We start from the raw sequence: 13,874 nt of genomic DNA on the forward strand, positions 1-13,874 counted from the left end.
TAGATTAATTTAGGTTGTAAAATCTGAGCCTTCTACATCTAAATCATTCTAGTCGTTTTTAGCAGAAAATACACACGTGCTGTACAAAATTCAAAAGCTACAGTCAAGCAGACAATGAAGTCTCTTACCACCACTCCTGTTCCAACCACCCAGTTCCCTCAGCAGCCACTGCAATCTGCTCTCCTAGAGACAACTTCTGTATACACAGCACCTACATGGTTTTCCTTGGATGTATACCCTGCTATGCAAATGGGACTGAACTGTGCACTTTTCACATATCTTAGAAATCACTTCCTACCATTATCTCTGACACTGCCTTATTCACTCAACAGCTGCATTCTGTTATGTGCATGTACCATAAACTATTATACTAGTGTCCTCCTACTGGACACAGAAGGTGTTTCTAAGGTTGTGCTATCATAAACACTGTGCTATAGCAAGTATCTTTGTAGATGCTCTTGTGTGAATACCTCTATTGAAATTATTCCTGGTAGTCAAATTGCTGGGGCAAGAGATTGGTTTTTTGTTTTTTGGGTTTTGTTTTTTTTGTTTTTGTTTTTGTTTTTTTGTATTTTAAAAATGTATTACCATCTTAACATAGGGAATAAATAGGACTGCTGGAGGGGAGGTGGGTAGGAGGGATGAGGTAACTTAGTGATGGGCATTGAGGAGGGAACATGATGTAATGAGCACTGGGAGTTATACATAACTGATGAATCACTGAATTCTACCTCTGAAACTAATATACTGCATGTTAATTAAATTGAACTTAAATAAAAAAAATTTTAAATAAAATTTCCAACCCTGCCATTATTTTAAATACACTAAAATCTTCCTCAAAAAAAAAAAGTTATAATTCTTCATTAAAAAGAAAAAAATAAGGGCACCAGGGTGGCTTAGTTGGTTAAGTGTCTGCCTTCAGCTCAGGTCATGATCCTGGGGTCCTGAGATCAAGCTCCATGGTGGGCTCCCTGCTCAGTGGGAGTCTGCTTCTCCCTCTCCCTCTGGTCCCACCCACCGCTTGTGAACTCTCTCATTCTATCTCAAATAAAATTTTGGTAAAAATATTTACCAAACTGCTTTTCATACGGGTTGTAGCAATTTAGTCTTACAAACAATATGTAAGGAAGCCTGGGTGGCTCAGCGGTTGAGATTCTGCCAACTCAGAGCCTGATCCCGGAGTCCCGGGATTGAGTCACACATCGGGCTCTTCAAAGGGAGCCTGCAGCTCCCTCTGCCTAAGTCTCTGCCTCTCTCTGTGTGTCTCTCATGAATAAATAAAGTCTTTAAAAAAAAAAAAAACACAGTATGTAGATGGTGCCCACTTACCCTCACCCTGGCCCACATTATACTAAGAAGTTTTTATTTTTGCCAAACCGAAAGGTTAAAAAAAACTCATTGTACCTTTAATCTGACTTTCTCTCAGGAGTTTTCATATGACAAAAAGCCATTTTTGTTATTTCCCTTTCTGCACATCATCTGTTCATATTCTTCACCTATTCTACTGTGTTGATGGCCTTTGTGGAATTAATTCAGAGGAGTTTTAAATAATATGGAAATAAATCTTTTGTCTCTAATGTGTGTTCCAAATAGTCTTCTTAATCATCACTGGCCTTGGGATCCCTGGGTGGCGCAGCGGTTTAGCACCTGCCTTTGGCCCAGGGCGCGATCCTGGAGACCCGGGATCGAATCCCACATCGGGCTCCTGATGCATGGAGCCTGCTTCTCCCTCTGCCTATGTCTCCGCCTCTCTCTCTCTCTCAATGTGTGACTATCATAAATAAATAAAAAATTTAAAAAATAAAATAAAAGATAAAATCCCCCATGTCTTTTCATGGCTTGATAACATTGTTTAAAAAAAAAAAAATCATCACTGGCCTTTAGATGTTGTTTAGGAAATCTGCTATCCAATTTTTCTTTTATGGCTTCTGGGTTTTGTGTCATACTTAGAAGCCCTCCCAGATTATACTAAAACACAAACAAACAAAACTCCTGTGTTTTTCAGTTTCTAAATATTTAAGTCTCTGCCTTATCTGAAATGTATCATGACGTAAAAGTGTTCAAATCATTCTTAATTTTTGATTTAATACACAAGAAAAACAATCTTAAACAAAAATGAATCAAAATATCCTCAGTACCAGAGATTCCATATCAATCTTTTCCTTTTCAAATATGCTAACATATTCAGAGAGGCTAAGTGCTTCCAGAGTTTCTTGCAAACTTAAGACTTCTTCATTTTCAATGTCAAGGTCACAGGACTCATCCAAAGTCAACTTTGGCTCTTCAGGTATCTTAAGGAGAAAAAAAAAAAAAGTCAGGGAACACTGACTGCAAACCTCAGAAAAACTTCCATAAACTGTCCCCTGATCTACAGCAAATCTTAAACAATTTTGCTCCATATAGAAGTCATAATTTTGGGTAGTTTATCATCCAAAGTTTGAATATTCTGAAAAAGTTGTGAATAAATCACTCTTGTTCCCATTTCCTACAATAATTTACTTGACTTTTTTTTAATCAAAAACTTTTTTTCACATTTAAATTTATAATCCATAAGAAAGACAAGTGAGAAACTCAAGCTATATGATTCTATCATACTTATAAACCTCAAGGTACTTTGATTTATAAAGACTTTTCAGGGGCACCTGGCCCACACAGTCAGAAACGCATAGGATTCTTGATCTTGAGGCTGCAAGTTTGAGCCCCATGCTGGGCATAGAGATTACTTAAACTTAAGGAAAAAAAAATGTTTTTTTTCAGGAAACAGTTCAGACTTTAGGAAACTGTTTGGCTTCATCTCTAATCTAAATATGTTAACTGGGCCATACCTGTTTTTCCTGAAAATGTGGCTGCTTCACAACTCCATTAGCAACAGCAAAAGGTCCAGGAGACTTTGACAAATTCAAATCTTTTTGATTAGACAGGATGTCAAACAATATTAAAGAACCTAAAAAAAAAAATTGCAGTTTGCTTTATAATGTACTAATACTTTTATAACACTAAGTAAATTCTCTCTTTTTTTTTTTCAAAGTTCTTAGGCAAAAGTCATACAAAAGTTCAATGTCAATCAAGATCTGATCATCAATACTCGTTTTACCAAACAGCAGAATAAACTAAAATAAAAGCATTCCTAGGTAATTGAAAAGCAAAGGTAGAACCTAAACTCAACGCATTCACATCCACCCTTTATAAAACTTAAAATCTTTAATCCTAAATCTCATACTAGCAACGTCACCTTAAAGCAGTGATAACTCAACAAAAATTATGTTTAAAATGTGGATATTTGACAGTTTTACCTAAACTGTGACCAGCAACAGAGACTCCTCCTTTGAAGTCTGGATTCCGACTCATAAATAGTGCATGCAGGCGGTTTATCTCCATTCTCACTTTCTCCACAATCGTCTGACAGTAGGTGGGGCTATTGTAAAATAAAATATCTAGCAAGGTTTCATTGGTAAAGTGACGAAACCGACCAATACTTGGTAAAGTGATTTTCTTAATATTCCTGTTTTAGAAAGAAAAAGCAAATTCAGTCACCAGACACCTTCCAATCTACAGATTCTTTAAAATTGAGACAGTGATTTCTAAATATACGAGTATAAGAATTCCACAGACTAATTACGAGTTGATTCTGTAGACAGAGTTATTATAAATCAATCAAGATAAAACAAAAAATAAGTCATGTGTGCCTAGAACTAGACTGTGACTTTGGGGATTCTCCAAAGAGTTATCACATAAAATAAGGCCTATGTAAAAATTTTAATTTTCTTTTTAAAGATGAAAGGCTACTCTTCCATTCCTCCCATTAATTGGAAATCAGGATACCTGACAAAAACTGTGGTGGAAAGGACAACAGGGAATATAGCAAGGAATGAGAAAGGAGTTTCATGCACTGAAAATCCTTCTTGATTTGAGAATGGATATAGTGAAGTTCATGAACATCCACTCTCAAGATTATACTCTCATAAACAGGACTAACCATAGAATAATATATGGAATAACAGAGAATGCTATTTGCAGAATTAGTTTCATTAAAACATGTGTCCTGAACCATGATCTTCACTAAAATCCAGGTATGTTATTAGCCCTGTGTCCTAGCATAAATATTATCTAAATCTGTTTCTCAACTGGGAGCTTTCAAAATTGACTGGGCTACTTTCAGTTGTCACAGTGCCTACAGATGCTGCTGGCCTTTTACAAGGACTGGAGATATTTTTGGCTGTTGGTGGTTGGGGGCGGGGGGGCACTGCTGTTCCCCAGTGGGTAGAAGAAAGGATGCTCCTAAACATCCTACAATGTACAGGATAGCCTCCTGTATAACCTACTATAGATTAGAATAGTATTCTAAAATGGGCTTACATTTACCAGATTCTCTTAAATGTTTATAATAGGAATGCAGACATGTATGCATGTGCACACATGCACAAACACAAATGCATGCGCACATGGAAAAGTAGCCAGTGTTTAAATCATATGTCATCAGAGAAACTACGTCATTTAAAGAAAGGATTAAATTTATTGAAAACATATGTTGAAGTTACAATAAACTATTTCATATTACGGTTTAAATTTTGAATCTAAGTTTGACTAATCTGAACAACGAGTTATCAAAGTCCACAAACCTGTCAACACCTGTGGCATCCCCACCCAAGGAACTATGCCAATGAACAGGAAGGAATTCCACTCTGCTTACTTTCCGATCGTCTAAAGATTTCTTGAAATGTGTCTGCAGCAATTTCAGAGAAACCACCCTAAAATCATCCACTTAAAACAAGAAAATCAGGGAAGACAAATTAAATTGATTAAATGTCCTAGCTTGATAGATAGTTGGTAATTCCCTCAAATATTCTAGTACTTTTTATATAACAAACGTTTTAAGAAAAAAAATAGGAATGACAAAATCAGTCCAAAAAGGAAAATACCCAACCTTTAGGAAGCTCTTTTTAATTTTTCAATATTTCAGAGGAATGTATAGAACAACTGAAAAACATTTAACTACCATTCCTGGAAGGCAGCATAGCACTATAGATACACACTCTGGAATAGAGGACCCCCACTCAAGAACCCACAGACCATGATACAGGAGAGGTCAACTTACACCTACGCACTTCAGTGCCTCACCTACTAGTGGGGAGAACAGCACCAGTACCTATACCCCCCTCAAGGTTTATTGTGAGAGGTGAGTAACACAACGTATGCAAAATGCCTGGTACAAATCAAGTATTCAATAGAACTATTATTATACAGATATAAAAATAAAACTTCAAAAATTTAAGTAAACCAGGCAGATTGTTCCATTAAACAACTTCAACTAATTCACTTTAAATCACCTCAATGCACAGGTATACCTAGTTGCCAAAAGTGCCTAGGCAGAGGCTATTTGTCAGAAAGACTAATTTCCAAGATTCCTTCTAATTCTTCATTGTAGGATTTTATGAATTACCTATATCATAGAAGCAAATCAAGTATACATTATTTCCTAGTGACCACTTAAATCTCCTCTTACAGTTCCTCAGCCAGTAGTAAAGAGCTGGAAACTATCTCAAAACTGAACATTTAAAAGTTATCACTTCTCAATTCATTCCATGAAATAAATGACTAATACTTACCACATTCAATAATGCTTCTAAAGCGCAAGTCACACACAGGTCCAATCCCATGTACCATGAACACCAAATGATCAACCCGAGGCATTTCCCCTACAAAAGAAATATATACATGCCTACACGCATACATACAAACTGGGAAATTGTTTGGGTTTTCGTATTTAAATAGCAATATTCTAGATACCCCTTTTGTCATCAAGATAGGACAAAGAAATTCAAGACCCCTCCCAAGCTAGTGAGTTTCATTACTCTCTATAAATGAGGAGAACAAAGCTCAAGGTCCATCTTGGCAAATAACAGTGAACTAGACCAAGAAGAGGAGGAATCACGCCACCTCTGATCCCAGATGCTACCAGCATATGATAACCAGCAGTTTTGTACCTACTGGAGCATCTTCAAGTTATATATAGGAAAACCAAGTTAAATCTATTATTCTACTCTGGCATATAGAAACAACTACAAGTTAAATCTACTATTTTACTCTGGTTATTTTGTTCACATTCATAATTTGAGTACATTTATTTATGTTAATAGTCACATAAGGCAGTGAAACAAAAATGAAAGTATATAATCGTCAAAATAAAATCTGTATTTGGGCAGCCCAGGTGGCACAGTGGTTTAGCGCCGCCTACAGCCTGGGGTGTGATCCTGAGAGCCAGGATCGAGTCCCACGTCAGGCTTCCTGCATGGAGCCTGCTTCTCCCTCTGTGTCTCTGCCTCTCTCTCTCTCTCTTCCTGTGTCTCTATGAATAAATAAACAAAATCTTTAAAAATAAATCAAATCAAATCAAATCAAATCTGTATTTTAAATGGTGTAACGGGAGAGATCAAAGCACATACACTGGAGTAGGCATTGGCCAAATGGGCCTGTTTTTTATAAAGCTTTAATGGAACATGGCTATGCTCATTTGTTTACATACTACGTACAGATACTTCCACACTACAATGGCAGAGTTGAATACAGATGCAGCAAAGTCCATATAGCCTGAAACATTTACTATTTAGCCCTTAATAGAAAGTTTGCCATCTTCTGCACTACAGTAATACAAACATGAGACATGACCACAAAGGTCCAAAAATATTGCCAAGAGCCTAGTTTCAACCAGCAAAGTGCTTGTTCACAACAATACATATTTTAGAATCCATGTCACATGGTTTGTAGATCTTCAACAGAATTCTGTATTTAGAAATAAACAGATATAAAAGTAATAGAAGTAAAAGAAAGATATGTGCCAACCTGCCTGATTTCTGAATGCTATGGCAGGTAGTCCTAATAATTGCTTCCTTTTTCATCATTCTAAAAAATGATGCTGAAAGAGAGGAGTCTAAAAATGACCTTGGCCCTTAGGAAGCGATACACACCATCAGGAATCTCATCAAGGTTATCATCAATCCCACGCTTTACAACCCTGGGCCTTGTCTGTCCATCTTGTGTGGTTCCCCATTCATCTGGTACCGATGAAGGCTGGAACTGGACAATAACCTTCAAGACACGACAGAAGGATTATGACAGAGTTCAGGACCAAGACTATTTCCATTACAGGCTAAATAATTTATTTCAATACGTAATAAACTACTTCATAATATAAATAGTTGACAAATCAAGTGTTATATTGTTCTCCCAAAACAATTTCTTTAACAGTCCTACTAGTGTTCATTAACCGTTAAAACTAGGCAAATCAATATCGTTATTTCCAATGCTTATACTAGAAAATACCGCAACTAAATCAGAAGTAATATATCTTGGTTTTAAAAATATAACATAAAAATCCAGGTTTACACATAAGAAATAAGGAAAATTACCTAGAATGGAGAAATCTTTGTCTTACAAAAATATTTAAGGCATAATCCTTTGAATAACAAGATTCCCAATTAATTTACAAATTCAATTTCAATGCCAAAAACTGTTTTACCCACCACTTTTTAAGAAAACATGTATTTTGTTATAAATCAGCTTAATTTAGTCCCATGTCACGCAGAAATTTTTCTTTAAAAAAAAAGAGGCATACAAGATGGTATGCAAAATTTTTGTATATGCATCAAAAAAAAAAAAATGAAAAACAAGAGGTAAAAAGTAGTTACCATCAGGAGAAATGGGAAATGCAGAAGAGGCTTTTGTTTTTTATTTTATTTCTTTATACTGTTTAAATTTTGTTGACATATAAAGATTTTTACTTATTTCAGTATCAATAAGGACTACAGAAGTGGTAAGATTAAAATTAATTTTTTCTTGTATACTTCTCTAAAATAAATAAATAGTCTATGTTCTGAAAAATTACTGTATGCCAAGCATTATGCTGGATGTTTCTGTATAAATTACTTCATTTTATCTGAAATAAGACCCTGGGAGGTACCTATTACAAGTGAGGAATCTGGAACTCAAAGATATCAAGTATGGGAAATGAAAGAACACCCCTAATCACTATCTTAAAAAAAAAAAAAAAAAAGTTTGTAGAGACAATACAAATTAAGAAAAGGAAGGACATATCTTTAAAAGTGGAAACAAACCATTATCAAGGGTAGGGGGGACAAACTATGGCCTGCAAGCCAACTCTGAGCCACGACCTTTATAAATAAAGTTTTACTGCAATAGACACACCCACCAGTTTATATATTATCTGCAGCTGCTCTCAGGCTACAGTGGCAGAGCTGACAGCTGCAGCAGAGATCACACAGCCTACGAAGAATTAAATATTTACTCTCTGGCCCTTTACAGAAAAAGCCTGCCGACCTCTGATCAAGTGCAAACATTTGTCAAGCAACTTCAATGGTGCATACTAAGCTTCAGTTAATACGCTGCCATAAACAGAAACTTCATGAGAAAAATTTAATTTTTGTTTCTATGATCAATGTGAACTATAGTAAGCTTTTAAAAACCATGCAATTGTTATAAATATATCCCTACAGAAGTTAATTAAAATGAACATTTTTTATCAACCACATTCACCAAAATAATTAATAAAATGAACCTAATATTTTAATATCTTAAACAATAACATTACCTTTGGATTGTGCATAACGATTGTTTCTCCACTTGGGAATTCTAATCTACGGTGCCACTGATTCGTGGTCACTGCTTTTTTATATTCAGCCTAAAATAATGGAAACAAATAATCCAGTAAGACAAATCTATACCACATTGAGAAAAAGTGTGAAAGTATAACACAATGACAATAAAAATAATGTAACAGCAGCTGTCATGTATTAACACACTTGTCAGTCACTTTATACACATTATTACCTCATTTAATTAATTCCTCTCAACACTCCTAAATAAGACTATACCCATTATATAGAAAAGAAAACAAAGGTTTACAAAGCCTATTATTTCCTAAGGCTGCTGTCCGAAAGTACCACAAACTGAATGGCTTTTTTTTTTTTTTTTTAAGATTTATTTATTTATTCATGAGAGAGAGAGAGAGGCAGAGAGACATAGGCAGAAGGAGAAGCAAACTCACCATGGGGAGCCCAATGCAGAACTCAATCCCAGGACCTCGGGATCACATCCCAAGCAGAAGGCAGACACTCAACCATTGAGCCACCCAAGGCGTCCCAAACTGAATGGCTTCTAACAACAGAAGTGTTATTATCTCACAGTTTTGGGGGCTAGAAGTCTGAAGTCAAGTGTAAGTGGGGCTATGTCCCTCAGAAACCTATAGGGAACTCCTTCCTTGCCTCTTCCAAGTTTCTGATGGTTTACCAGCAATCTTTAGTGTTCCTTGCTTATAGTCGCAACACTCCCATTCTCTATTTTTACACAGTATGACATCAAGTCCTACTGGATTAGGGGCCCACCCTTCTCCAGAATGATCTCATCTTAACTAATTATATCTGCAAGCATCCTATTTCCAGGTAAGATCATATTCAGAGGCACTAGAGGTTAGGACTTCAACATATCTTTCGGAGGGTGGAAAGGAGGACACACTCAACCCCTATTAGACATTTTAAGTTCAGAGCTACATGACATTACACACTGTAAACTAGCAACGGCAGAACTGCAGTTCACTCCCACCCTCAACTTTCCAACTCCAAAGACATGACTGTTGAGGAGCTCCTGGGTGGCTCAGTCAATGAAGCATCACCTTCCACTCAGGTCATGATTCCAGGTCCTGGGATTGAGCCCCACATTGGGCTTCCTGCTCAGTGGGGAGCCTGCTTCTCCCTCTCCCTGATGCTCCCCCTGCTTGTGCTCTCTCTCCCTCTCTTTCAAATAAATAAAACCTTTAAAAAAAAATAAAAAGACCTGACTATTGAACCATTTTCTTACTCTTCCTCCAGACAGAGTATTCTACTTACAACAAGGAAAAAAAAAGGTCTGAGGGCCTCTTGGAGAGAGACACAAGATGAAGTAAACTAGCACATCCACTGTCCAAAGTTATTTTTGTGTGTGTGTGTGTTTTTTTTTTAATTATTAACAACAGTTATCTGACAATCATGTCAAAATAGATTAATTTCTTTTTGTCTCCCAAACACTGATTAATGATTCCTCTCCAACAGCCTCTATCCCTTTGACTCTTCCTCACCTGGCTTTTTGTAATTTTTACCATATTTATAATTATTAAAAGCAGGAATACAAATAAAAATGTTTAAAGGAAAAGAAGTTTTATCATCTTAAGAATTTTTTTTTAAATATTTTATTTTATTTATTCATAGAGACAGAGAGAGAGAGAGTGAGGCAGAGACACAGGCAGAGGGAGAAGCAGGCACCACACAGAGAGATGGACGTGGGACTCGATCCCGGGTCTCCAGGATCACACCCTGGGCTGCAGGCGGCGCTAAACCGCTGCGCCACCAGGGCTGCCCTCATCTTAAGAATTATTTGCACTTTTTCATATTCCCTTTCAATCCATAGCTTTCAAATAAATGTTGTCTGGTAGAGCAAGTTTCCACATGCCATTCTTCTAACAGCTTATTCTTTTTTCTTTTTTCTTTTTTTTAAGATTCTATTCATTCATGAGACACAGAGAGAGAGAGAGGCAGAGACATAGGCAGAGGGAGAAGCGGGCTCCCTTCAGGAAACCCGATGCAGGACTTGATCCCAGGACCAGGGAATCACAACCTGAGCCTAAGGCAGACGCTCAACTGCTGAGCCACCCAGGGATCCCAGTCTTGGTTATTCTTGATACTTTGACCCTTCCATATAAAATTCAGAGGAGTTTACAAATTTTACCTTAAAAACTCTGATGTGATTTTGATTGGGATTACATAAAATTTATAAAATAACTTGGAAAGAACTGACATCCTAACTGTGCATCTGTGAACATATTTAGCTCCATTTCTTGAGATCATCTTTTATTTCCTTTAATTCTGTTTCATAGTTTTCCTCCACAAGTTCATGTAGGTATTTGTCAGACCTTTTCCTACTCAGCCTATGGTTTTGTTAGTGTTATAAATAGCATCTTTTTTTTTTTTTTTTTTTTTAATGGGTGCTAGTTATTTCTTTCTTTTTTTAATGTAGGCTCCATGTCCAACATGGGGCTCAAACTCACAACCCTGAGATCAAGAGTCACGCACTCTCCCACCTGGGCCAACCAACAGCACCCCCAGTTAGTTATTTCTATTGCACAGGAATACCATTAACTCTGTGTGTGTTGATTTTATATCCAGACTTGTGCTACTGATATTTGTAAAAGTTCTCCTGACTTTCTATATAGATAATCATGTCATCATCAAATAGGTGTTTTTCTATTTCCAACTCTTGTCTCAGTGCTCTCATAGGACAGGATCACCTACAAAATATTGAGAAATATGTCTGCTTCTCTTCTCATTGGTTTTTTCACTTCTTAACCTCCTCTGCATCTTCCCTGATCTGGTCTCAGCATCATGAAAGAGGCTGAAGAGGAGCTAAGATCTCCCTCGGTTAAGAACAGCCATGTGTTATTGAGATGGTCAGTAGGTAGCTCTCCCACCCTCAAAGCCAGTGTCACCCATTTATAATCAAATACAACTGAGATAAAGTGAATACTTTTAGATACTGCTTAGACTTTATACTTAGACTATATGCTATAGCCTATGTTTTTTAAAGAAAAGCATAAAGGAATAAAGCCCAAGGTCACCTGGGTGGCTCATTAGCTAAGCACTTGCCTTCGGCGTAGGGCACGATCCTGGAGTCCGGGGATCAAGTTCGCATCGAGCTCCCTGCGTGGAGCCTGCTACTCTCTCCGCCTGTGTCTCTGCCTCTCTGTGTCTCTCATGAATAATTTTTTTTTTTTAAAAAGGAATAAAGCCCACATACCTCTAATTTTTCACTGAACTCCTCTGTATAGGGAATAAATCTGCTGTCTGTGTCCCCTTTGTAAAACCAAGTACAGCGTCTCACTTCAGCGGGCTCCTCCTCCCAGTACACGGCCTTCCTTACTCGATCATAGAGATAAACATCATAGCGCCCTCCATCCGTGCCTAGAACGACGCTCTCGGGATCTGGCTGGACTGGAGTATAAAATCCACATTTTAACCCAACAGTTACAAGAGATGTTTAAGAGTAATAAATAATGAATATGGTGACTGGCTGATCCTAAAAGACAAAGAACTAAGCCCATTTTTGTTTAAAAATAGAAGTTTATGATCAATTTGTGCTGCTCAAAATTAGGACTCTTCTTAAGTGAAGAAAAAATAGCCACAGTGAAGCTTTAAAACATGATCATGAAAAAAAAATCATAAAATCATTCAAGTAACTGGTGGGTTTCCATTTTTTCATCAAAGCAGCAATGCTCCATGAAATATGTTTCTAGAGGGTACTAACAAGTGATTGTTACATCCCATGATGAAATATCATCAGGATAAACACAAACACATATTCTCTACACTCCAATCTCAATACCTTCACACACTCCAGTGCACTACCTCAAAAAGGTACGTGGAGTGAAATCGCTGCCAAAACTCACCTGATCATAGAACACTTTTCAGAGCGTCTTCAGGAACAAGAGTTCCAAAGAAGATGTTTTATAAATGCCCGTAACTATAAACGAATAAGGGAAATAACGAAAATTGACACCCACCTTATAGGAACTACTCTATTTCTCTAATCTAAAATACCTTTAAACAAAGAAGAAAATTATTAAAACACTTCCTTAAAAACCTTGCTCTAATAACTCAGGACGTACATTTATATCATTATCTTAAGGTATAGTCTGGTGGAGTCCACCAGGACTAAGGAATCTGACACACACAAAAAGCGAGCCATGGATAAATCACTCTTTACTTCTTCTCGTCCTAAAATCAAATACAGGCGATGCATAATCAGTGCTTACCTGAATTATAGATTTCTTCAAGATTCAAAGAGTCAAACACACTGAAAGGCATCCATAGCTGTTTGTATTCTACCTCCTTGCAGTAAAACCAATGGGGCTGAACAGGTTCGTACTGGTTCTGAAGTAGAAAAGGTGGCGCGTGCACAGAGGGACCTGCAGGTCTAGCAAGTGCCTGCTGTTGCGTTGGAGGGCTCAACCCTGATGGCACTGAAGGAGGAATCTGAAGGATGCAAAAAAATTAGGACTATGACATTAGTCCAAAAAAAAATTCCATGTACGCCTCAGACCCAAAGGGATGTTTGCAATGATTACCCTACACATATTTCTAGACAACCATTTAGATTAATAATTAGGCCTTAAAGCAACTCAAATTTTTAAAAAACCTAACAAAGCCCAACACCAGTGTTAAAGTAATCTGGGCTTTCTCACATCGATGGCAAAGTAAACCAATACCTTCACAGAAATGAATCTAGCAGTTATGTCTTCTACAATTTAGTTCATCTTTATAACTTGTACATTTCTTGACCTGGCCACTTCTAAGAACTCAACCTAAAGATGTAATTAAGAAACAAGTAAAAATTTACCTACAAAGATGTACACAAAAGGTCATTTATAATAGAAAATCACTGGACACAATCTAAATGTCTAACAGAGACCTGATTAAGTTACTTAACTGTTGGAATTCTCTAGAACTATTAAAAATAATTTTAGAAAATAATCTTAACACCTATAAAATGTTCACAGAAATACATTTGTCTAAAATATAAAAAAGACACAGAACAAAATGAAAAAAGGGGTTATTTGAGGGACAATCTTTAATTATTTGGCTATTCTGCATTTTTCAAATTTTCTACACTGGAAATAATTCTAAAATCAGAATACAATTATTTTAAACATTTTTAATTGAAAGTCATTTTGGGATGCTGTATCAATGCTAAAGTTACTGAGGTTAACTGTACTGTGGTTATGTTAAAGAAGTTTCTTATTCTTAGGAAATACACACAAGAATACTTAGGAGTAA

General features: G+C 36.7%; 1 protein-coding gene across 5 annotated transcripts in view; it reads right to left on the reverse strand.

Moving 5' to 3' along the window:
- SEC23IP (SEC23 interacting protein) overlaps window positions 1-13,874 on the reverse strand; it is a 38,978-nt gene that overhangs the window by 19,026 nt on the left and 6,078 nt on the right. For all 5 annotated transcript variants that reach the window (XM_072805094.1, XM_072805093.1, XM_072805089.1 and 2 more), the window contains exons 3-11: window positions 12,854-13,073; window positions 11,839-12,032; window positions 8,606-8,695; window positions 6,966-7,086; window positions 5,607-5,696; window positions 4,620-4,761; window positions 3,294-3,502; window positions 2,826-2,944; window positions 2,139-2,291 (exon numbers count right to left, since the gene is read on the reverse strand). In XM_072805094.1, coding sequence (XP_072661195.1) covers window positions 2,139-2,291; window positions 2,826-2,944; window positions 3,294-3,502; window positions 4,620-4,761; window positions 5,607-5,696; window positions 6,966-7,086; window positions 8,606-8,695; window positions 11,839-12,032; window positions 12,854-13,073 — 1,338 coding nt within the window. The remainder of the gene's footprint in view (window positions 1-2,138; window positions 2,292-2,825; window positions 2,945-3,293; window positions 3,503-4,619; window positions 4,762-5,606; window positions 5,697-6,965; window positions 7,087-8,605; window positions 8,696-11,838; window positions 12,033-12,853; window positions 13,074-13,874) is intronic.

The sequence above is a fragment of the Canis lupus genome, chromosome 29 (genome assembly GCF_048164855.1).
Source record: "Canis lupus baileyi chromosome 29, mCanLup2.hap1, whole genome shotgun sequence".
In the NCBI taxonomy this organism is placed as follows: Eukaryota; Metazoa; Chordata; class Mammalia; order Carnivora; family Canidae; genus Canis; species Canis lupus.